Raw genomic sequence first — 24,993 nt, forward strand, 5'->3', positions numbered from 1 at the left:
AGGGCTTTGTCAAGCCTGACCTTAAAAACTTCTAAGGAAGGAAATTCCACCACCTCCCTAGGTAACGCATTCCAGTGTTTCACCACCCTCCTAGTGAAAAAGTTTTTCCTAATATCCAACCTAAACCTCCCCCACTGCAACTTGAGACCATTACTCCTCGTTCCGTCATCAGCTACCACTGAGAACAGTCTAGATCCATCCTCTTTGGAACCCCCTTTCAGGTAGTTGAAAGCAGCTATCAAATCCCCCCTCATTTTTTTCTTCCGCAGACTAAACAATCCCAGTTCCCTCAGCCTCTCCTCATAAGTCATGTGTTCCAATCCCCTAATCATTTTTGTTGCCCTCCGCTGGACGTTTTCCAATTTTTCCACATCCTTCTTGTAGTGTGGGGCTCAAAACTGGACACAGTACTCCAGATGAGGCTTCACCAGTGTCGAATAGAGGGGAACGATCACGTCCCTCGATCTGCTGGCAATGCCCCTACTTATACATCCCAAAATGCCATTGGCCTTCTTGGCAACAAGGGCACACTGTTGACTCATATCCAGCAACTCGTCCACTGTAACCCCTTGGTCCTTTTCTGCAGAACTGCTGCCTAGCCATTCGGTCCCTAGTCTGTAGCGATGCATGGGATTCTTCTGTCCTAAGTGCAGGACTCTGCACTTGTCCTTGTTGAACCTCATCAGATTTCTTTTGGCCCAATCCTCTAATATGTCTAGGGCCCTCTGTATCCTATCCCTACTCTCCAGCATATCTACCTCTCCTCCCAATTTAGTGTCATCTGCAAACTTGCTGAGGGTGCAATCCACACCATCCTCCAGATCATTTATGAAGATATTGAACAAAACCGGCCCCAGGACCGACCCTTGGGGCACTCTGCTTGATACCGGCTGCCAACTAGACATGGAGCCATTGATCACTACCCGTTGAGCCCGACAATCTAGCCAACTTTCTATCCACCTTATAGTCCATTCATCCAGCCCATACGTCTTTAACTTGCTGGCAAGAATACTGTGAGAGACTGTGTCAAAAGCTTTGCTAAAGTCAAGGAACAACACGTCCACCGCTTTCCCCTCATCCACAGAGCCAGTTATCTCGTCATAGAAGGCAATTATATTAGTCAGGCATGACTTGCCCTTGGTGAATCCATGCTGACTGTTCTTGATCACTTTCCTCTCCTCTAAGTGCTTCAGAATTGATTCCTTGAGGACCTGCTCCATGATTTTTCCAGGGGCTGAGGTCAGGCTGACTGGCCCTGTGGTTCCCAGGATCCTCCTCCTTCCCTTTTTTAAAGATGGGCACTACATTAGATTTTTTCCAGTCGTCCGGGACTTCCCCCGATCGCCATGAGTTTTCAAAGATAATGGCCAATGGCTCTGCAATCACATTCGCCGACTCCTTTAGCACTCTCAGATGCAGTGCATCCAGCCCCATGGATTTGTGCTCATCCAGCTTTTCTAAATAGTCCCAAACCACTTTTTTCTCCACAGAGGACTGGTCACCTCCTCCCCATGCTGTGCTGCCCAATGCAGTAGTCTGGGAGCTGACCTTGTTCGTGAAGACAGAGACAAAAAAAGCATTGAGTACATTAGCTTTTTCCACATCCTTTGTCACTAGGTTGCCTCCCTCATTCAGTAAGGGGCCCACACTTTCCTTGACTTTCTTCTTGTTGCTAACGTACCTGAAGAAACCCTTCTTGTTACTCTTAACATCTCTTGCTAGCTGCAACTCCAGGTGTGATTTGGCTTTCCTGATTTCACTCGTGCATGCCCGAGCAATATTTTTATACTCTTCCCTGGTCATTTGTCCAATCTTCCACTTCTTGTAAGCTTCTTTTTTGTGTTTAAGATCAGCAAGGATTTCACTGTGAAGCCAAGCTGGTCGCCTGCCATATTTACTGTTCTTTCTACACATTGGGATGGTTTGTCCCTGTAACCTCAATAAGGTTTCTTTAAAATACAGCCAGCTCTCCTGGACTCCTTTCCCCCTCATGTTATTCTCCCAGGGGATCCTGCCCATCAGTTCCCTGAGGGAGTCAAAGTCTGCTTTTCTGAAGTCCAGGGTGCGTATTTGCTGCTCTCCTTTCTTCCCTGTCCTCTCAAAGACTCCAATTTAGCTATGCCCACTAAGCATTGGGAACAGCTGAGGGACAAGATGGGGTGAATAGGAACTATTGGCAACTCATAATGTCTAAGGCTGGTTCTATACCAGCCCAGACCGCAGCATTGTTTAGAGGTCCTTTATACTATGTCTTGTGGCTATGGCTCCAAGGAGGTTGGTACATCAACCAATTATTTCTGGGACACAACAGTCTATGACCATGCTACCAAAATATCCCCTATGTTGGAGGTGGCTTGGAGTTGGTGAAAGTCCCATTGGCTGGATCAGCTGTCTTTACAGTCCATTTGCAATATGGGGCCATACTGTAGAAGAGAATCTATCCTAAAATCACTGCTGAGCAGGTGAAAAAGAAAGGAAGGTATATAGCAGCTAGACTTACAGTAGATTGTCACCCAGAGAGCCCGCTGATTCATATGTCACCGCTTTATGCTGTGCGGAGAATCTGTTTCTTTATGTGCTGTGATGTTTAGCCTGTAGAACTGGGAGAGAGCATGTGATGCACCTCCAGGTGATTTCAGCTTTATACAAAGAGTGAAAAGAGATGTAGCGCAGGGCAGGGAGAACCTGTTTTTTAAAGGACTTATTCAGCCTGATGGCATGGCTGGGCTGGTACAAACCGCAAGAAAAGTCAGTCAGAGCGCGGGAGGCTGGAGCAGCATAGAGGAACCAAATCTAAACGATAGATGAGGCTAGATCAGCAATGGAGCTGAACATGAAATTCTAGGCTTAGCTGAGGTGGAGAGTGTAAGAAAAACAAAGTGGGGTTGAAACTCTGTCCTTGAATTAAGTGTTTCTATGATGCTTTTTAACTTTTATGTCTTTATTTTTAATATGTGCTTCGTTTTGGTAGAGAACACACATAGGGCAAATTACAGCAGGTTTTATAAATCCTCCATCTCTTTTTAGGATGAAGTCACCTTCCTGCAAGATTCATCTCAGAAACTTTCAGTTGCTTAAGTAATCTAAATCCCCACCGAAGCCTAACATGTATCTCTGATTTCATCTGTATTGGTTGAATAAAAGCTGTATGAGGACATTCTGAAGGTGCTCGTTCTCTGTTTGGAGTATAACTTCAGCTCGTCCTTTGTGAACTTAATTTGTCTCATTAAAACACATTATCTTCTAATAAAATGTTACTTGTTCTCCTTTGTTAGGTCCTCAGAGACAGATTATGGATAAATCCTATTATCTTGGACTGCTTAGGTATGTTAGTGACAACACTTTCAAGCTGTAGCATAGTTAATGTCTTCTCCCTCCCCACACCCATATCAAGGAATAAAATACAACATCATAAATCTAGTAATAGCCATACTTATTAATGTGGATTAGGTTGGCTTGTTCACTTATGTTGAAATTCTCCCTGTTATAAGGCTTTTTGGGATGAGGAGGGCCTTTGTAGATCCTCTATCTTGGGGTACATTTCGCCCTTAATTCCAAGAATAAATTTGCTAAATTAACATTTTTCATTATTGCCCAAGTATCTTATAAAACACTTTGTCATGTTCAGTAAAATTTCTGTGTTGGATGGGCACTCCTAAATCATATCCTCTTACCTTTAGAGGCTACCCATGTTGTGAAACTGTTGTGGGATTGTTCTACTGGAACAACTGAACAATTCTACTTTACACTTACACCAAAGAGGAGAAAATACTCTAAATTTAAATAAAATGAACTTTTTATGCTATCCGAGTTCAGTACTTTATAACTGTTTAAGAGTTTATCCAAGATAGAACCCCTTTTTAAATTTCTTTAGCTGATCCTAGAGCTGTTTGAGACAATCTGTAATACAAGAGAGATGGCTTGAATACATATACATTTATAATCTAGTATTAGCTTTATCCTACAGTATTTTAGTTGTACATTTTAAGCATACAAGTAACTTTTTATATTTCTTTTCTATAGAAGCAAAATAAGTGAACTCGCAACAGAAATAAATAAACTTCAGAAAGAAATAGAAATGTATAACCAGGAGAATTCTGTCTATCTGTCATATGAAAAGAGGTGAGTCATGTTGCAGTTAATGCAATGTTAGCATACCCAAATGCCTTGTCAGGACCTCGTCTTTTGTTATATCAGACTTGCATATCAATATCGTGCAACCTAGAAAACGATAAAAATGAATACTTGTTCTGATTTTGTTTTGCTGTATAAAACACTTAATCTCATAAAATTGAATTTTTTTTCTTTATCTAGGGCAGAGACTTTAGCTGGTGAAATCAAAGAATTTCAAGGTCAACTAGCGGACTACAATATGGTATGCTATTGTTAGCTGTTTCACACTAGATTTTCCCCCCATTGCTTTTGCATGGTGCACATACTGGTTTTAACTTAGTATTTTTTTTGTATGACGTTTCCCATTAGAAAGATTTACTGTTTAAAACTGCTTTAATTCACTTATTAAAAAGGAAACAAATGCTTGCATAGTTGTCATAAGGATATGTACACCCACACATACATTTTAGTCATTTTATGGTTAGACGCAACCTCCCCCAACAATATCAGATTTGATGTTTATTACAGTATGTCATTTGAAAAAATAATTTCACTTGGCTTTTCAGTGAATTCTCTGATTATTTGATCAATGACCTCAATGATAATTTGGGAGTTGTTGATATAACATCATAAGTACAGCCATACTGAATGAGACCAGTTATCCATCTAGCCCAGTATCCCGTCTTCAGACGGTGGCCAGTGCCAGATGCTTCAGAGGAATGAGCAGAATAAGGCAATTCGAGTGATCCATTTCCTGTCATCTAGTCTCAGCTTCCGGCATTTGGAGATTTACGGACACCTGGAGCATGGGGTTCTGTCCGTGACTATCTTGGCTAATAGCCATTGATGGACCTATCCTCCATTAACTTATCTATTCTTTTTGAACCCAGAATTCTTCACAACATCTCTTGGCAACAAGTTTCACATGTTGACTCTGTTGTTTGAAGAAATACTTCCTTTTGTTTGTTTTAAACCTGCTGCCTATTAATTTTATTGGGTGACCCTGGTTCTTGGGTTATGTTCTTGTACGCTATTCATGATTTTATAGACCTCTCTCATAGTCATCTCCCCCTTAGTCATCTCTTTTCTAAGTTTAACTGTCCCAGTCTTTTTAATCTCTCCTCATATGGAAGGTATTCCATACCTCTCATCATTTGTGTTGACCTTCTGTGTCCTTTTCCAATTCTAATATATCTTTTGAGGTGGAGTGACCAGAACTACACACAGTATTCAAGGTATGGGCATACCATGGATTTATATAGTGGCATTATGATATTTTCTGTCTTATTATCTGTCCCTTTCCTAATGGTTCCTAACATTCTGTTTGCTTTTTTTGACTGCTGCTGCACATTAAGCATGTTTTCAGAGAACTGTTCATGATGACCCAAGATCTCTTTCTTGAGTGGTAACAGCTACTTTAGATCCCCTAATTTTGTACGTACGGTTGGGATTATGTTTTCCAATGTGCATTACTTAGCATTTATCAACATTGAATTTCATCTGCCATTTTGTCACCCAGTCATTCAGTTTTGTAAGATACCTTTGTAAGATACCTTGTAACTCTTCGCAATCTGATTTGGACTTAACTATCTTGAGTAATATTGTTTCATTTATATATTGTGCCATCTCACTGTTCACCCCCTTTTCCAGATTATTTATGAATATGTTGAACAGCACTGGTGATGAGACAGATCGTTAGGGGAACCCGCTGTTTACCGCTTTCCATTGTGATAACTACGCATTTATTTGACCCTTTGTTTCCTGACTTTTAATTAGTTACTGATCAATGGGAAGACCTCTCTTATCCCATGCTTGCTTATTTTGCTTAAGAGCCTTTGGTGAGGAACCTTGTTGAAGACTTATGAAAGTCCTATTACACCATTGTCCACATTCTTGTTGACACCCTTAATAGTTCTATTAGATTTGTGAGACATGATTTCCCTTTCCAAAAGCCATATTGGTTCTTCACCAACATATTATGCTTATTTTTGAATCTGATAGTTCTGAGCTTTCATGTAGGTTCAACCAGTTTGCCTGGTGCTGAAGTTAGGTTTACTGCCCTGTAATTGTCAGGATCACCTCTGGAGCCTTTCTTAAAAGTTGGCATTACATTAGCTATTCTCCAGTCATCTGGTTCAGAGATTGATTTAAGTGATAGGTTACATGCCACAGTTAGTAGTTCTGCAGTTATATATTTGATTTCCTTAGGAATTCTTGGGTGAATTCCATCTCTGTCAGTTTAATTTATCAATTTGTTCCAAAACTTTCTCTGTTGACACCTCAATCTCGGACAGTTCCTCATATTTGTCACTTGAAAGGAATGGCTCAGTTGTGGGACTCTTCCTCACATCCTCTGCAGTAAAGACTGATGCAAAGAATTCACTTAGCTTCTCTTCAATGGCTGTGTTTTCCTTGAGTGCTCCTTCAGCACGTCAGTCGTTCAGTGGCCCCACTGTTTGTTTGGCAAGCTTCCTGCTTCTGATGTTTTTATTTTGTTTTGTTTTGTTTTAATTGCCGTTACTTTTTTGTCTTTAGTTAGTGTCTCTTCAAATTCTTTCTTGGCCTGGCTTATACTTTTACACTTGACTTGCCAGAATTTATGGTCCGTTCTATTTTCCTTACTAGGATTTGATTTTGAATTTTTAAATGATGCCTTTTTGCTTCTAAATGCCTCTTTTACTCTGGTGTTTAACCATGGTGGCATTTTTTTTTTTTTTTTTTTTTGGTCCTCTGACTGTTTTTTTTTATTTGGAGTATATATTTAGTTTAAACCTTTATTATGGTGTTTTTAAATAGTCTCTGTAGTTTGCAGGCATTTCACTCCTGTGACTGTTCCTTTTAATTTCCCTCATTTTTGTTTAGTTCCCCTTTTTGAAGTTACATGCTACTGTGGTGGGTTTCTTTGTCTTTTTTGCCCAACAAGGATGTTACATTTCATTACATTATGGTTTCTATTACCAAGCAGTTCAGCTATATTCCCCCGTTGCACCAGATTACTGCTTACGACTAAATCACGAATTGCTTCTTCCCCTTGTGGGATCCAGGACAAGCTGCTCCAAGAAGCAATAATTTATGGTGTCTAGAAATATTCTCTCTGCATGCCTTCCTGAGATGACATGTATCCAGTGAATATGGAGATAATTCCCCCACTACCTCCTTTGTCATTCCTATACATTTTGTACACTGATTTTTAGGGTCCCATAGATTGTCTTCTTTCCACCAAGTTCTTGTGATGCCTGCTATATCAATAGCCTCATTTAATGCCAGGCACTCCACTTCACCCATCTTAGTATTTAGACTTCCCACATTTGTGTATAAGAACTTGTACATTTTGTCAATATTCAGTTGCTTGCTTTTATATGTTATATTTAAATGTGATCTCTTATTCTTTACTGTTCCTGACTAGCTCCTACCTGTACTTTACCAACTTCTTTTCTATCCTCTTTACTTGGATGTGGAGGTCCCCCTTTAATAAATTCATCCCTAAGGGATGTCTCTACCCAAACTGTGTTCCTCTGCACCTGTCAGCTTTCCCCCAACCCTTATCTAAAAACAAAATCCTCTAAACCTGTCTAATTTTACATGTCAGCACTCTGGTTCCTTACATCTGGTCACCTCTACACTGATACCTCCACTACTAAATGCTACAGTGTTATCTCTTTATGGATCTAGAAATTTTTAGCAATATTCTACAACTTTATTGTACATGTGCATCACAATATTGTGACTTTAAAAGGATTCTGTCAAGTTGCCTAGACCTGAAATGTTAGTTACTTTAAAATCATTCCAATGTGATGTAGAATGCCTTCTATATTCTAAGAAAGCTGATCTCTGTGGGCAAAGAGGATATGTTTTGAGGAATTTTATACTGTTCAGTGCTCCAGTTTACTGTTTTTAAAAATCCCAAAGACTAACCTATGCTTGCATAGAATCATAAAAACAGTGTTTTCTATTGGTTGTGCAGTAGTGGTTGCCTAACTAACAAGCACTATTTTGAAGTGTGTTCATAGCCATAGTTAAGTTATTAAGAGATTTAAGCTAATTGGACAGATACATTTTGTTTCAAATTTGAAGTGGAGTTGAAAATTAGCCTTTCTTTCTCTATGTCCACAGGAAAGGACTAAATCAGTAGAGAGAAAAAATATTTTGAGGCTTGTAAGAAGGAGAGGGAAACCAAGGAGAGTATTTAAAAAGAAAAAAGAAAATGTACTGGATATTATAAGTAATCAACTTTGCTTTGGATGTGAGAAATCAATACCACTTCTGTAATATTAATGTTATTTAGTATTAATTTTCTATACAGTTATACAGAACTTGTAAGAATTATGAAATATGAAGCTTACATATGATATATTAAAATTTCTAATTTCAGATTTTTGTTTGCAATACCATACCAGTCATTTCTTTTGTAACATTTTCAAAGAATGATTTAAGAGTTTTCTAACTTCTTGTATGTTTCTTTAATGTAATTAAAAAGAACAGAGTATTAACTGTTTGAGCTTCTTTCTTGTTTCAGCTAGTGGATAAACTTAACACCAATACAGATATGGAAGAAGTGATGAGCGATTATAATATGGTAAGAGTTTGAGTATTTGCCATGGTAATATAGTATTTACAATAAAAATATATATATACATTACAACTTCAGTCATTCAAATGTCTGTGCATATGCATGATTTTGTTGACCTAAAGAGTCTATTGACTATAATGGGATTATTCAGGTGAGTAATGCTAGGCAAGTATGTAAGAGTTTGCAGGGTTGGGACGCACATGACTTCAATGGAGCTGCTTGTGCGTGTTGTGTTAAGCACATGTGTAAGTGTTTGGAGGACTGAGGCCTTAGTTATAGAATGAAGACAGCATAAAACTCTTTGTTGTCTCAAAGTTTAGCAAACACTTGATAATTGTTTTCCAGAAACAGGATTGATAGTTTTTAAAAAATTAAATAGATTAAAGTTTCTGTTGTAAAAAACTCATCAAGGTATTATATGTTTTCAGTGAATTCAGTTCTTCTTTTTGCTTCCTAAGGAAGTGCGTGTCTAAAATTTAGATCTTGAGTATACCCTGAAAACACTGCATGGGGTGTTAAATGTAGTATCCTGGGATCCCATATTCATTGTGTTAAAATACTGTGGTTTACATCCTAAAACAACATGTGTAGAGCTGCAGTTATTGAAAGACTGACTAAACCTTTTCATCCAGCTGTTTCGACATTAATGCTGGGGTATCTGTTGGTCAGTGACACAGTTGCGCTTAGAATTATCCTCAAAGCCCATGATATTTCTCTATTTCAGGTAAGAGAGATATGTCTCCCAACCCAAGGTACCAGTATTCACATATATCACACATTATTTGGGTGGAGGGCACAGAAAACTAACTACCTGACAGACTGACCACATGCACCAGTCTTGCTTGTAAAATTCCCCAGGCTCTTGAGTTTTTCTTCATTCTCCTCCATGCTCTGCCCTTCAAGTGACTCCAAAGCAATAGTGCATTAATGGGCCTATGGTGTGTTCAAAAGCAAATACATATCAGCTGTGCTTTCCCTTGAAGTTCTTTCTTGATTTCATAAGTTCGCTGGAGGGAGTCTTCAGGCACCAAGACTGTGCCAGTGCTCACTGTGTTCATAGTCAGAAGGAACTTTTCTTTGAAAAGAGGCTTCCAGGAGCTCGAGAAGCAAGTGAAAATATTTTTACCCTAAGTGATCCAACCTGATTATTAATAAAAACACTGATGTGCAGTTTCTATGATTGCAGCTCCTATTCAAATGCAGGCTTCCAATGGGAATTAGAGTTACAGAATCCATCTCTGCCGCATCAGATAGGCCTTTGTGGTAGGAGGCGGCTGCTTTTCCTTCCCATCTCCATTCTGGTCTTCCATTCCCTTCGTTCATTCAAATGCTTGTATAACCTTGGATGAATGGATACTGTTTATATTTTCATTAGTGGCAAGAATCTTTTCATGCAAAAATCTGTTACTGAGTATTGATTTTTTTTTTTAACAGCTAAAAACTCAAAATGACCGGGAAGCTCAGAGTATTGATATAATTTTTACAGAGAGACAAGCGTAAGTACATCAAATATCAGAAAATTGAATTTGAGCATAAAGTAGCTTATTAAAATGGGTAAGAGTGAAGAAGTGATTTGATTGGGGGATTTTTAACTCAGAAAAATATTGCCTAAGAGTTGCATGTATGCTCTACAAGTGTCACTGAATAAAGTTTGTAGGAAATAAAACTTCACTCACTCAGTCAACTTTTTAAAGTACTGCATAGTCCTAAAGTACATTTAAAATATTGTTTCAATATACTTTAATAAAGAAGTTGATTTTTAATCAGCTGAACACATAATGGGTTTGTTCTCTAAGTCAATCAGAAATTATCAGGTCAATAATCCTACAGGTTATACTGTCACTACTGCATCTGTATTCATTAAATATGTCATTCAGTACAACAAAAATGAAGTTATTTAAAAGAACATTATGTAAGAATCAATGTCTCCTTTAAAAACAAACACTTTGTTCTTTGACAGCATTTTGTTTCATCAGGATTGCTTTATAGTTAGTCTCACTTCCTGACTGAAAGAAACAAATGTTACCATAGCCTTCATAACACAGTTAAAATCTGTTATTCAGTGATTTCTAAATACATTAAAAATGACCACATACCTGCTAACTGTTTTATAAATACACCACGAGTTTTTGTAGTATATTTATTTTTACAGTTGGTGCCAATTCTGTCCTCAGACATGCCTAAACCAATAGCATTTATTCCAGTGGGTCTCTTTGAGGATACATTTGAGCCATTAATGTTTCAAGTTTTGTTTTTTTATACAACGTAAAGATTTTGTGACTTTAAAAGTTTAATAAAAAGTGATGAAAAATGTGGAGCATTTTGCTATTGGCTGTATTTTATGAACACTTTTGTGAAATAATACGAAATACATTTTTCTTCTAATATTAAAAACAAATGTCTATTTTCTCATTTACTATAAATTATTCCTGAAATAAAATGATGTTTTCCTATATCTCAACATCCTGATTTTAAGAACATTTGGAAATCGTGAAGAGGTTCATCTACCTTCAGTTTAAAAATGGAAATTTCTCAATGTTTTCTTTAAATTGTTAAAAATATGTACTGCATTGGCAGTTTTCAGATATTCAGAACCTGTTAAGAAAAAAGACATCAGGCAACCGTGGGATAAGATAAAAAGGTGGTTGGTATATAATAATGGTAATTTGTCCTTGAATGCATTTAAATGATGGGGGTAAGACAGCGTATTTGTTTTGCTTACTCAAACAAATACTTTTTGTTTATGAATAAAGAAAACTGAGTTTGGCTTAGATACTCAATGTTTTTAGTTTTGCCTAGTGGATAGAGCATTGAATTGAGACTCAGGAGACCTGGGTTCAATTCCCACTTCTGCCAGCGGCATGGGCATGTTACTTCCCCACTCTGTGCCTCAGTTCCTGGTTGTAAAACAGGGGTAATGATGCTACCTTTGTAAAGTGTTTTGAGATCTACTGATGAAAATACTATATAAGAAGTAGGTGTTATTTTCCCCCACTATAATCAAACAGTGAGATTTTAGTGTCAGACATATGGAGTATATGCTTATGTACTTTGAAATATTTGTTACTGTGGTAATACATTCACAACACCAGATTTCCTACCTCTACAGTTAATACATGTGCCACACATTTGTCCAAAAAAGAGGGATTGAGAGCTTTGAGTTCTGTCTGTGATACATACTAGATATATTTATATACAAGATTTTGAATGGATTGATCCTATATAATCAGCTATTGTAAAGCCAAATGATCATCCATCATATAAGAATTTAGACCTTTTCAGTTAATCCAGGGTCGTCTATATATTTGTCTTCAATAAATCCATCCTCCTCAAGTACAAATGTATGAGTTTGTTCAAATGCTACAATGGCATCGTGCTCATTGGTATTTGATATTGATGGAAAAGTGCTCAGATCAGTTGTGAACTCCTTGTCAAATATTTCTGGTTCATACTCTTCCAGACGACGGTGATTGTAGCTGATCAAGTAGAGGTACCACCGTGGGAAATTTATGGCAATAAAAATCAGTAGTGAAGTGCTTAGGACAAACACCAGAACACCCAGAAGAAAGGCCCAAGTTTTGCCAAGAGGTGGAGAACCTTTAAGAATACAAAAGAAAGTAAAATCACATTAAATTAAATATCTTAAACCAAAATAACCAGCTCCTTGCATAATACCAAAAGAGCTATGATATTAATTGCTTCATGGCCTGATAAGGGACTCATGGAAACAAAGTGATAGAGACTCTTGAGACTCTTTGTACAGCATTAATAGAATACTTATGTTTGGACAACCAAAATCTCTGCACCGAGGACAAACTTTTTACTTGCAGGTGCCCAAGTCCATATTTTAACTCTCTAGATACTTAGAATGTGCTGTGTGGTCAAGTTTAAATAAGTAACTTCCTTTCAGGACTGAAGGTCTGTTGAAATGTTCTGGGCACGTTCCATGAATCATTATTCAGATTTTAAGTGAACTTTAGATTCATCCCTGGAATAGGACAACAGAACATGTAACTGATTTTCATTTTCACACTTCAAGCTGACGTGATTGCCCTCAAGAACATCTATACCCAGATAGTCACTTTTTAATTTTTTTTCATTTTGCACATCTCTCCAGATATATTTCCTTTATGATGAAAATCCCAACAGACCATAGCTGCCAAGAATCTCTATTTGCAAATCTACCCTGTGTGTTCACAGTGCTGGCTAGTGTCCAGGGAATTATGGCAGCTGCCGCATCCTAAGGGATTTTGTGGCTGAGCTGGCCTCCTAGGTATAAAACGATCCAGAGCTTGCTGTCTCTTTCTCCCATTTCAGTCACTCATCGGTCCTACTGGTCTCTTTGTGCAGAGGAAAGATGGGCTCAGGAGCAGGAATTGGAGCTGCTACTCTGAGTGGGAAAAGGCAGGGGAGCAGAATCATTTGGATGGAGGATGAAGTAGAGAATAAATTGTGGGTAAAAAGGGAGAGGAAGGGTATCAAGTGGAGTAATGGTGGTTCAAGATGGGACACTAATGGTGGAGAAAGTGGTGTAAGTGCTCCTTCATGTTTCCAATAGGGGTAGAGTGGGAACAGTCATGATGCCCTCTCACTGAACACACCAGAGGTCAGGCATAAGGGTATGGGTAAGTAAATCAGTAGAGCTTGTTTACATACCAAGAAGAAAACTAAAAATAGGAAGGAGCCTGTTTTCAGGGGTAGAAGATTGTGGGCGGTTTAACTGGGTGGCTTGATTGTAGTTCATTTAAAATGCAAACACTTGGATGGTTATTTGAACCTCAAATCTTCTCACATCATTAGTTTATAGATATTATTTTACAATATTCCATAATGGAGTTCTAATTCAGGTCAGTTTTGAGCTTCTGATAAAGTTAAACATAACAAAAATTCCACATAATGTGAACACAATATTTCTGTGCCTAGGAGCACAGCAATCCCCATATCCCTAACTTTTTAGAGGACTGTCCCATAGCACTAGTATTGGATGGTGCTATTATGAAGTATTAAAATGAAACATCAATACATCACCTGGATTTGATGCATTACTCCTAATATTGTTGTTTGAAGAGTTGAGAGAAAATGTTAAAATGGCAATGTTTTTAGGACTGATGGCAGATGTGGAAGGTGTAGTGACTGCTATAGAGCCTCTTCTTGAGTCACAATCAGATTTTTGGATAGGTGCTGTCTTGATAGAAGATTTGTTCCAGACATCTGGATACGCACACAGAGTGTCATTTTCATGTTCTGAAAGTATGAATAATAAAAAGGTCATGAAATATTGTATTTATAGGGTCTGCGCTGCAGTGTAAGTAAGATATTGTGATATATTGTGTAATGACCTGAATCCTGGTGTTGTCAAAACTTACCCATTGTCACGTTTGAGGTATTCAACCATTTCTGTAAACTGAGCAGGCCACAGGAACAATTCCATGGATTTCCATTTAAGGTAATCAGTTTAAATGATGCTTTTACATCAAAGTACTTCAACAAATTGTCCTGTAGTCTCAAAATTGTCAGGTTTTTTAGTGTTGTAATTGTCTCAGAATCCAACTGGGATATTTTGTTATGATTTAGATTCAATATGGATAGTTGATTTAGGCCTGTAAATGCAGCCTGTTCGATTGTACTGATATAATTACTACTAATATCTAGAACTGTGAGTTTTAACAGATTGCAGAAGGTATTATTATGTAGCACAGTAATGGCATTTTCATTCAGATAGAGTTCAGTCAAGTTAATAAATAGCTGAAGAACCTTTTTGTCAGAATCATTTAAAGTAATTTTGTTATTACTAAGACACAGTTTAGTAACACTTTTATTTAGAGAGTTAGGAATAGAAGAGTAATTCTTTCCAGATTCCTCACAAGTAACCTGTTGAAGGGAGAAAGAAAAACAATATAAACATAGAAAATTACAAATTATTTTCTAGTAGGGAGAGTTGATGGTGAAGGAGAGAGAAACAGTGACAAGCACCTACAGTGCAAAAAACCCTTGTAACCAAGCATTCCAACTCTTTGAGGTCCAAAAGGAAATCTGTCCTGGGCCAGTACTATCCCATTCCTGATTTTCTTAAAAATATACTTGTGGGATAAGGGACACGGTCACTGAGGTGGTGGAAGTCATCTTAGGCCTTATCTACACTACAGGGAAAAGGCAATCTAAGCTATGCAATTTGAGTTATGTGAATAGTGTAACTCAAGTCGACAGAACTTAGATCTACTTACCATGGGGTCCACGCTACACGATGTCGACAGGAGATGCTCTCCCGTTGACTCCCCTTACTCTTCTCGATCTGGTGGAATACAGGAGTCAATGGGAGAGCGATCTGCAGTCGATTTAGTAGATCTTCACTAGACCCGCTAGATCGACCGCTGATACATTGATCGCCATGCATCGATCCCCCGGTAAGTGTAGACAAGCCCTTAGTGAAGCAGTTTTGGAGTGTGGAATTCCAAGAGGGGGAGGTGAAACTCCCCTCTGTGGTGAGGGGGTGAAGCTGGGAATTAATGACCAAGAGAAATTAGGAATGTAATATGAAGTTTTGGCCAGGCCTGATGGGAAGGGGGCTGAGTATAAAAAGAACTGCCTTCCTACATAACTGGAAGATCTCTAAAGAAAGGTGTAGTGACTGAATGAAAGGAAGGGGGCAAGAGTTTGAGAATTAACTCATTTTTGTTTTCTCTTCATATTTTGTTTCATATGTAAAGATGTTTATTTTAATAAGATTTTCAGGCAGACCTTTTGAGAAGGAGTGAGTTCACTAAAGATTAAATCTTTATGGCAACCAAGACACTTAAACGAATTTGGTTTTCTGGGTTGAAACTAACCTACCTGCAGTCATCTCAGCTCTGAGAGCCTACTGTACTGATTTTATTCTGCATACCAATGAGTACACTGAGACCTGTTTTATTTTTACAAGATGGTGGATTTCTCTTGTGCGTGTGTGTGTGTGTAATTTGCTCTCCTACAGGTTAGTGCAAAAGATAAATAGCAAAGTTAGTTCTAGACATGTAGGCAGTGAGTTACTTCCTTAATGTAAGCAGAGTAATCAGTGTAACAGCAGTTTAATTACCTGACTGTACATGACACCCAAATATAAATACAAGAAGGAGGAAGCAATTCAATTAAAAGTCTCTTTGGAATTCAAAATCAAATTCTATTCTCTTATTGCTATGATTGTTTTCAAAAGCTGTAGGGCTGACTTTCTGAAGTGCTGAACTCCGTCAACACTCTTGGCTTGAGTGGTATTTGAGGGTGCTCAGCAGCTTGCAGTTTTTTGAGCTTGCTCCAAAACTGATTGAAGTCAGGGAAAAGACCGTTGACTTTGGGTTTTGGATCAAGATCTGAAAACATAAATATATCAAACATGTTTGCAATTCAATAAATTACAAAGTGCAGACTTGTCATAACGATTTGCATTGGTTTTTTGTACAATTAAAAGAAAGCCATGTTGTTTATTGCATTTCTATATGTTTCTACCGTCAGGTTGTTGAATATCAATCTTTCTATAGCTCCAGCTATAGCTATATACAGGCTTTGTATGTATACACCATAAGGTATAGAGGTGGTTGAAGATGGGACTATTGTTAAAAAAAATAATGTCTTTGATCTACAAGGCACCTCCTGTAATTTCCATGGATCTTCTACAAAAATGAGCAAAAATTAAACAGATTAGTTGATATGGTTATAAAACTTACAGAAAGAGAAGTAGTATTGCAGTCAGCTGTGACTGGATCGGAGAACAGTGCTCCAATCCAGATCATTAGCCAAGAGATTTTCATGTTCAAAATCTAGAAGAGAAAATATTTTTGCATGTTAGGGCCAAAATTTAAGTAGCTATATTGGTAGTTTAAAGGCATGCTCCTAGTGAAGATTGTTTTAGTAATGTAAACAAAATTGTTGATTTATAGTTGAAACAAATTATTCATCATAACTTACTGCATTTTTGTCTTACGTAAATATTGCCAAAGGCCTCAATAAGACTGCAGCTGGGGCGAAAGATGTGTTTTAGCCAAAATAGCTGCAGCTTTTATTGAACTGAGCCAAACCTGAAAGCAACCAGGCAGCTTGTGTGCAGTCGATCAGTATTTGTGGTGACCAGCACAGTCAATGAAGCTCATAAGCTATCTGTTATTCTTGTCATAGGATAGCCCTCTATGCACCGACCTATTCATCTGTGCTTTGGAGCTAGGTAACCATGGGTCAACATGCTATGTTGGGGTCTTTGAACCAGGATACACCCTATCTATTGGAAATCATGAGGGCTTTCCTTACAGAGGCTATTCATTTTAAGATTAACCTACCTCCAGAAATTGTGCAAATGACACCTGATCCATCTGCTCCTTTGAATCAGGGTTTATTGGCAAGATTTAGCTACCCATCAAGTAATTAAGTAAAAGTGAATGCAAACCATGTAAACTGTATTAAAGGATACATGCATGCAGCATCTTTGGATTTTCAAGAAAGGCAAAAATCCTGTGAGGCAAAATCACTAGAGATGGAGAAATAGGATTTGGCAGGAAAACCAGAGTTTAGAAAAAATTACTTTATGACCCCTTAAGGAAGTTGAATCTAGGCTCCTTCAGACATATGCAGTACAGATTTAGGGACTATATTCTAAATAGGCACTAGGAGTGATCAGGTTAATTACAGACCAATAAATCTCTACCTGGCAAACTGGTTGAAACAATAATTAAAAATAGAATAATAAAACATCTGGAAGATCATGATATAATGGGGTGTAAGCAGCATGGTTTCTGCAAAAGGAAAATGTGTCTCACTAACTATCCACAGTCTTCAAACTTGTTAGTAAACTTGTGAATAAAGGAGAATCAGATGAGATGATTTATTTAGACTTTCAAAAGGTCTTTGACATGGTCCCATACAAGAGGCTGCTAAAAAACCCTCAGTAGTCATGGGTCAGAAGCTAGCTAGGAGACAGAAAACAAAGAGCAGGATTAAATGGTCAATATCCATCATGGTTAAAGATTCACAGCAGGCCTTCTGTGTAATATATTTATAAATGGGCTGGAAAAGGGAAGTGAGCAGCAAGGTAGCAAAGTTTGCAGATGACACAGAGTTATTTAGGTTAGTCAAGACCAAAGATGACTGTATGAGTACCTTCAGAGAGACTTAACCAAGCTAGGTGAATGGGCAACACAATTATACCTGAATATTAATGTTGATAAGTATAAGGTAATGCACAGTGGAGGGGAAAAAGTTAAAAACTCAGACACCTTACAGGGTTCTTTTATGTTAACTGTATAAACCCTGAAAAAGGACCTAGACTCAACTGTGGATGGCTCAGTGAAGACCTCTGGACAATGTACAGCTGCGGTCAAGAAAGCAAACAAAATGTTAGGATGCATAAAGAATGTGATAATAAATGTGGATAATATTATAATGCCTTGATATAAATCAGTGATGTGGCCTTATCTGGAATGCTATGTATGGTACTGGTTACCCCCATCTAAAAAGATATTGCAGAATTAAAGGGAGTTCAGAAAGTTAAGAGGTATGGAAAAACTCATATGAAGAGAGACTGAAAACAGCTTTACCTTAGAAAATAGATGAATAAGAGGTCCCTTCCAGTCCTATGATTCTAATGTTTTCAAAGTTATTTTTAGCGCACTGGTCTGCAGTGTAGACATACCCCAAGAGACTTTCCAGCATCAAAATTTCTTCTTAAAGCTAGGTCTCAATTCTTCTCAAAACTAGTAAAAGGAAGACTTAGCCAATCTCGTACCATGATAGCAGGCCTAGCCATTGACAAACTTGGTTTGCTGGGCACATTGGCTTATAGCTCTTTATCTCAAATAATACTTATGATCTATTTTACAGGTGTGGCCTGCTGGCCAAACCTAGCTAGTTGCTTGCCTGCCTCCCTCAATCTGTCCCCTCAGGAAGATTGGGATTGCTCCAGCCAGTTGTGTATCTCCACTGTTGTTGGAAATGTACATCTGCTGGATTCACTCCACATGCTCTATAGCAAGGGTTCTCAACCATTTTCTTTCTGAGGCCCCCCACAACATGCTATAAAAAGTCCATGTCCCAACTATGCCACAACTGTTTTTCTGCATATAAAAGCCAGGGCCAGCGTTAGGGGGTAGCAAGCAGGGCAATTGCCTGGGAGTGCACATGACAGGGAGCCCCTGCAAAGCTAAATTGCTTAGGCTTCAGCTTCAGCCCCAGGCGGCAGGGTTCGGGGCCGTGGGCTACAGTCCTGTGCAGCGGGGCTTTGGCTTTCTGCCCTAATTAGTCTTAACATTGGTCATAATTGGTGGATCCTCTAAAACCTGCTCACAGCCCCCCAGGAGGCCCCGGACATCCTATACTGCTGTATAGAAACTTTCAGTTATCATAAGAATATAAGAACGGCATACTAGGTTAGACCAAAGGTCCATCTAGCCCAGTATCCTGTCTTCCGACAGTGGCCAATGCCAGGTGCTTCAGAGGGACTGAACAGAACAGGTAATCATCAGGTGATCCATCCCCTGTCACCCATCACTGCAGCATACCTGAGATTTGTGGGTTTCTCTCCACACCTAGGGAGGGCAGGCTATTAAAGCAATCTTGACTCAGAATATTCTTGCAATTTAAGAAGGGGAAACAAATCTTTACAAGTTGCTAAATGGTGAAAATTATGCAAAGTTCAGTATATCTGAATTAAAGGGACACTGTAAACTCAAAATCAATTTTGAGCTGTCGAAAAATTTTCCTTGTGTAGTCAATCGGTCAGTTTCTGTCACAATGAAAAGACCCATATAAACATCAGCATAAGAGCAGAAAGATGTTCATAAAAATTTTTAAAGAATTATAAAAAAAAAATCAACAAATACTATTTCAGGGGTGGCCAACCTGTGGCTCCGGAGCAACATGTGGCTCTTCAGAAGTTAATATGCGGCTCCTTGTATAGGCCCGACGCTGGAGCTATATGCGCCAACTTTCCAATGTGCCAGAGGGTGCTCACTGCCCAACTCCTGGTTCTGCCACAGGCCCTGCCCCCACCCCACCCTTTCCCACCCCTTCCCCTGAGCCCGCCATGCCCTCCCCCACCCCTCCCCAGAGCTTCCTGCTTGCCTAGAAACAGCTGATCGGGAGGTGCGGGGAGGGAGGGAGAGGCAGTGATCGGCAGGGCTGCCAGTGGGCGGGAGGTGCTGGGAGCTGGGGTGGGGGAGCTGAGGGGGGCTGCTGATGTATTTCTGTGGCAATGTACGTTGGTAAATTCTGGCTCCTTCTCTGACTCAGATTGGCCACCCCTGTACTATTTGAAGGATGATCTATTAGAAAATAGATTTTTTTTTAAATTAGTCATTTTGCAAAAAGCTCAGGCTGGCAGTACATCATTAATATCTTGACATTCTCCTAAGATCTGAGCCCATAGGTGCTTTCTTTGAAAATGTTTCATAAATGGCATTTTTCATTTCACAGGGATGTGTTCCTTTACACTTCCTACATTTAGTTAAAAAACAATAAAATATGCATTTTTCAAGAGTAAATTGGGAAGAAATGTAGTTTATAAAATCAGAAAATCTTTCCTTTCCAAAAGACTCAGGTTGTTTTCTAATCTTCTAACAAAGCATAATGCAGTAGGTTGGCTTGTGAAGAGTTCATATTGATTGAGGAACCCAGAGCGTCTTTAATGTATGATCCATTTCCAATCGGACAGCCAAATTATACAAACCAAGTATTTTCCCACACACTTAAGTTATTAAATTGGTTTCATAAAAAAATTCTATAAAGTATCTTACCTTTCTATTTTTTCTGAGAGATCATATGTATAGTTGTGTGTTTCCTGTGCATTAAAAAGAAGTAATATGTTGCAACAGCACTTTACTTTGTTTGCAACCTTTGTACTCAGTGAACAGGCAGGTAGCTAAAAATAAATAAATAAAAAGACTAGAACTTCCTTAGCAAAAGATTGACTAGGTTGAGCAATTTCTCATGGTCATCTCAGGTTTATTTGGATCTACAGCCAATAAGGAAGTCTGGTAATGATATGTTTAGGCCTCATAATTTCTGATCACATAGGAGAAATCAAGTTAAAATATTGCAGGAGCTTACACAGCATGAGTTGTGGTCAATTAAAGAAACTTATAAGAAAAGAGGTTTATTGTGTAAATGGAATCTAGTAATCAGATATGTAAAATCTGTAGATCTTTACAGATGTGCACATTTTTAAATGAAAATTCATGGTTTGCAAGCCTCATATTTTTAGTTTGCTAATTTGTATATAATGGTGATGTAATTGAAGTAACTATCTCTGGTAGTAGCTTAGATCTGTCACATAATCCCTCTTTATTTAGGGGGAACATTGCATGGTATGTCAACATTCAAAAAATTACTTTATGATAGGTTTGATCCTAAAGTTGTTTTGTGTTCAAAATTCACATTGATTTCAGTGAGTTAAACTTGTGTAAGGACAGAAGAATCAAGTCCAGTGTTATACAATGTGTATCATATATATATTTCAAGTAAAAAATCTACAGTAATGGTGCACTTATTTTATCGGCTGGAATATATTTATTTTATTCTGGGGAAAGAAGTTAGTTGTATATTTTTTGTGTGAAATTACATTGTTTCGGGGGTACAAAGCATGGAATGAGCATCTCTTTGTTTTATAAATAAAAAGGATAACTAGTATCTAGTACTAGTTACAAAAATACTCTTACTTTCCTCTGTCATTACAGCAAAGAAAAGTTAATTCAAGCAGTGGAAGAAGATATTGAGCGTGAAAAACAAGTAGCTGATGACATAATAAAAAATATGTCTCAGGAAAATCAAGCTAAATACATGGAGATGAAGGCTACAAATGAAAAACTGTTGCAGGTGGGTTTTGTCATATTGTTTTCTAAGATGCATGTGAAATTAGCTCCATGATTTCCACTGTATAGTTTGGAATACTGAAGAATTTAAGATCTGATTAATTTAAAAGGAAACTTTCAGGTAGCATTATCCCCAACATTTCAACTTTGTGCTTGTGCATGAAAATCAGAAAATGAAATTGACTAGAAACAAAATAATGCTTAGCACTTTCCACCTGTAGATATCAATGTGGTTTACAAAGGATAAATTGTCCTCGTTCTCCTCCATCATTATTCTCATTTTACAGATGGGGGAAATAAAGGTGTAGAGGTTAAGGCTGTGATCCTGCGAACAGATGCTTAACTTTAAGCACATGAGTAAAATTAAGAACAACTATAAACTATGCAGGATCCAGACCTAAATGACCTGCCCAAGGTCACATTGCAAGTCAGTGACAGAGATGAGAGCAAAACCCAAGATTTCTGATTCCTTGTCCACTACAATAACTGCCTGGCATTCACATAAATGAAAATGACTGCAAAAATTAAACTTAGTTTTTTAAAATTCTTTCAGTGTCAGTAACCTACAGTTTAACAAAAGAGATGAGGCTATTTTTAAAATATATATATTATTTTTTCAACGGACACTTTCCCTTCAAATTAAAAAAGGGGACGCTGGTTCATAATTATAACCAAGATACAAGTAACGATGATATGAAGCTTATTCACAAAGACCCCAGTACTGCAAAGTCAGTGAAGCTCTGCCTGGAGCTGTTTGGAGGAAGGTATCTTAACCTATTCACACATATACCTAATAAAAACAACTGAACATTCTACAGCATTTGCAAGTATAAAATTTGTAAAATAGGGAAGTAAATCCTCCTCCAGTGGTAATTGTTACCTAAACTTTTCATATTTGTTTTCTTTAGGAATTAGATGCTCAACAGCAGGAGTTGGATGGACTGAATATAAAGGAAGACACTCTAGGATCTGTATGTATGAAGATAAATAACTAATCTAATCTACTTATATTTGTAAATGCAAAAGAAGTCTTGTCAACAAAGTAATCACAATATATTTTTTTCTGTAACTCTTTAATGGCTTGATCCTGCACCCATTGAAGATAAGGGCAAAGCTCGCATCTATTTTAGTGGTGTGGACTCAGGCCATTAATTTGTATAATTTTATTTTTAGCAGATAGGGCCAAAACTCCACCAATTATGATTTATAACTTGTTTTTGCTAGATGTCAGGTAATCAGATAACTGTATTTCACAGCTAGTATATCATACATGTGAAATATAGCTTAGTGATTACATCATAGATGTAAACTATCACTTTTGAAAGTATTAAGAAAGTCACTCGCTTTATGCTACTAGAGTAATTGGTATTTTGTGTGGATCTAAACAAACGTCCGGGAGAATAGAATTCCATCAACAAGCAAGATCAGGGCTGTAACACTGTCCTTCTGTGGCCACTTTTCTAGCCTATGTGTTGGAGCAGCAGATGCAGTCCTTCCAAACCCCAACACGAGGGCTCCTTGTTTTTGTACATATGTGTATGAGCTCAAATCAGTGGTCCTCTCCACAGTCACTTATTTTGATCTAGTATCAGTGCTCCTCTGAAGGTCATCTTGCATGGTAATTTCACTCCCATTCCTGCAGAGGCAACCTAGCACTTAAGTAGCATGCAAGGGCTTGCTTGTACTCCCTAGCCTGAGCTAAATTTTTCCCATGGTGAATATATACTGTGCTGTCACTTAAGTGTGTAGTAGGCCTGTGGCTTTCCTTCATGTTTTCCGCTGCCTTGGATTTGCTCCTCAGAAAGAAAGCAGAACATATTTTGCCACTAGATACTCCAGCATTCAGGATAGCTATGCTGAAGTTTCCTTTCTAAACTCTATTTTTCAGTTACCCTTAACATTGTCAGATGTATTCTTTTGTGATGTTAGAAATCAGAGAATTACTTTTAATTGTTCTCTGAATATATACATCAGATCACTCACAAACTCTTCTCCCCAGACAGTTGAGAGGTTTGCAATTTCTCCTTATGACTCAGCCTTCTTTAATGTGTGTGTCAGCCTTCATCTCCCACTTTGAAAGAACCGGCCTAAATTCCACAGCAGGGGTTGTGCTACACACACACAAACCAATATACACACAACCACTGAAGTTGAAGATTGCCTGCATTGATCTCACAGAGGAACATGCACCCAAGAGTATAGATATGATGTAGTATATATCCTCAGAAAACAATAGTTACAATGAAGTAATTTCCTCTTCTCTTACTTTCATCGGTTAGTGGCACAGAGATTTTGACAACCCCTTCAAATATTAGATCTTTTGATGTGTGCATGTGGCTTGATATCATAGTGAAAATGTCTTGACCATGCAAGGCCTTTCTGCCACTTCCCCCATATCGGTTCCTTAATAGAGATTATCTTCTAGCAAAGAAGGAGCAGAAATGTAAATTTGTAATTTTGGTAAAATTAGCAGAAATTGGTAAATTTGGAGCTCCATTAGGGTAGACCCTCATAGCAAGACATAGCCTAATAAAGCACTCAGATAGCACTGAGATGCTCAGAAACTATGCTTAAGGGCAAGATCCTAGACAGCTAGATTATATGGGTGGTCCTTTGTACTTCACTGTACAGTTGCCAAATAAACTTGTTTTATTGAATATGTGAACTTTGCTAAATAAAAATATAAGCACTGCAACAATTTCTTACCTACTGGCAATGCATCTAACCAGTAAGTGTTTGTTTGTTTGTTCTACTCAGGAAATAGCACATTCCCAGGTAAAACAAGAGGCAGTGCAGATGTATGAAAAACTTCATGGGCTCGAGGAACATCGGGATCAAATGATTGCTGAGGACAAGAGTATGGGATCGCCACAGGAAGAAAGAGAGAGATTACTGAAACAGGCAGGAAAACAAAATGACTATTATATCTTTTGTTTACAAGGCTTTTTTAATTCAGTATTTTTTAAAGAATGACAATGTTAAAATACTGGGCTGGATTCTCTGCCTTGGTTCTGGCCCTTTTTGCTCTTTGAGCAACACAAAGGGGCTGATTAAGATTATCTGGTGGGATGGAGCTCTGAGCTAATGTAAAACTGGCAGAGGCAGCTCCTGTTCTAGTCCCCTTCACACCGGTTTAGAGGGCATGTTAGGATGGAAAGGGAGCACTCGGGGGTGGGGAAATTGGGTTCATTTTATTTAATATCTTTCTAACTCACGACTAAAAAGTTTGGGAAAGATGAGCTGTCTTATTAATTACGGACCTTGCAAACTTTTCTGATGTGAATAATTCCTACTAACATAACCAGTCTGATTAACTTAAATGAAGCTGTTTGCATGCATAAGAAGTATTCATGTGAGTAAGTGATGCAGGATTAGACTATAAAATAGAGCATTAAAGTTTAAAATATGTATTGGGGAAAGAAGAGAAGCACTGGGAGGTAGCTGAAATGATGACACCACTAAATGATAGTATTGCATCTTTTATTC

The 24,993-nt window shown here is 38.1% G+C and overlaps 2 protein-coding genes across 7 annotated transcripts in view; one reads left to right on the forward strand and one right to left on the reverse strand.

Moving 5' to 3' along the window:
* IFT74 (intraflagellar transport 74) overlaps positions 1-24,993 on the forward strand; it is a 63,636-nt gene that overhangs the window by 5,582 nt on the left and 33,061 nt on the right. For 4 of the 6 annotated variants that reach the window (XM_077817737.1, XM_077817735.1, XM_077817739.1 and 1 more), the window contains exons 4-11: positions 3,276-3,324; positions 4,024-4,122; positions 4,315-4,375; positions 8,630-8,689; positions 10,118-10,179; positions 21,373-21,511; positions 22,416-22,478; positions 24,265-24,408. In XM_077817737.1, the coding sequence (XP_077673863.1) occupies positions 3,276-3,324; positions 4,024-4,122; positions 4,315-4,375; positions 8,630-8,689; positions 10,118-10,179; positions 21,373-21,511; positions 22,416-22,478; positions 24,265-24,408 (677 nt within the window). Of the gene's footprint in view, positions 1-3,027; positions 3,166-3,275; positions 3,325-4,023; positions 4,123-4,314; positions 4,376-8,629; positions 8,690-10,117; positions 10,180-21,372; positions 21,512-22,415; positions 22,479-24,264; positions 24,409-24,993 lie in introns of all 6 variants that reach the window. The other 2 variants (XM_077817740.1, XM_077817738.1) reach the window with 2 other exon arrangements.
* LRRC19 (leucine rich repeat containing 19) lies at positions 11,952-16,464 on the reverse strand. The gene is made up of 4 exons (XM_077816475.1): positions 16,381-16,464; positions 14,050-14,554; positions 13,712-13,927; positions 11,952-12,280 (listed from the first exon to the last, which is right to left on the reverse strand). Exons 1-4 carry the CDS (start codon positions 16,462-16,464, stop codon positions 11,952-11,954), a joined length of 1,134 nt encoding a protein of 377 aa, XP_077672601.1.

This window comes from Eretmochelys imbricata, chromosome 5 (genome assembly GCF_965152235.1).
Source record: "Eretmochelys imbricata isolate rEreImb1 chromosome 5, rEreImb1.hap1, whole genome shotgun sequence".
Lineage (NCBI taxonomy): Eukaryota > Metazoa > Chordata > Testudines > Cheloniidae > Eretmochelys > Eretmochelys imbricata.

Excerpts from the sequence above, each read along its gene's own strand:
- LRRC19 (XM_077816475.1), bottom strand. The coding sequence starts at position 16,464 with ATGAAAATCTCTTGGCTAATGATCTGGATTGGAGCACTGTTCTCCGAT. Across the intron at positions 13,928-14,049 it reads TACCTCAAACGTGACAATGG|AACATGAAAATGACACTCTG; the intron begins GTAAGTTTTGAC and ends TCATACTTTCAG. Across the intron at positions 12,281-13,711 it reads GAGTAATGCATCAAATCCAG|GTTCTCCACCTCTTGGCAAA; the intron begins GTGATGTATTGA and ends GTATTCTTAAAG.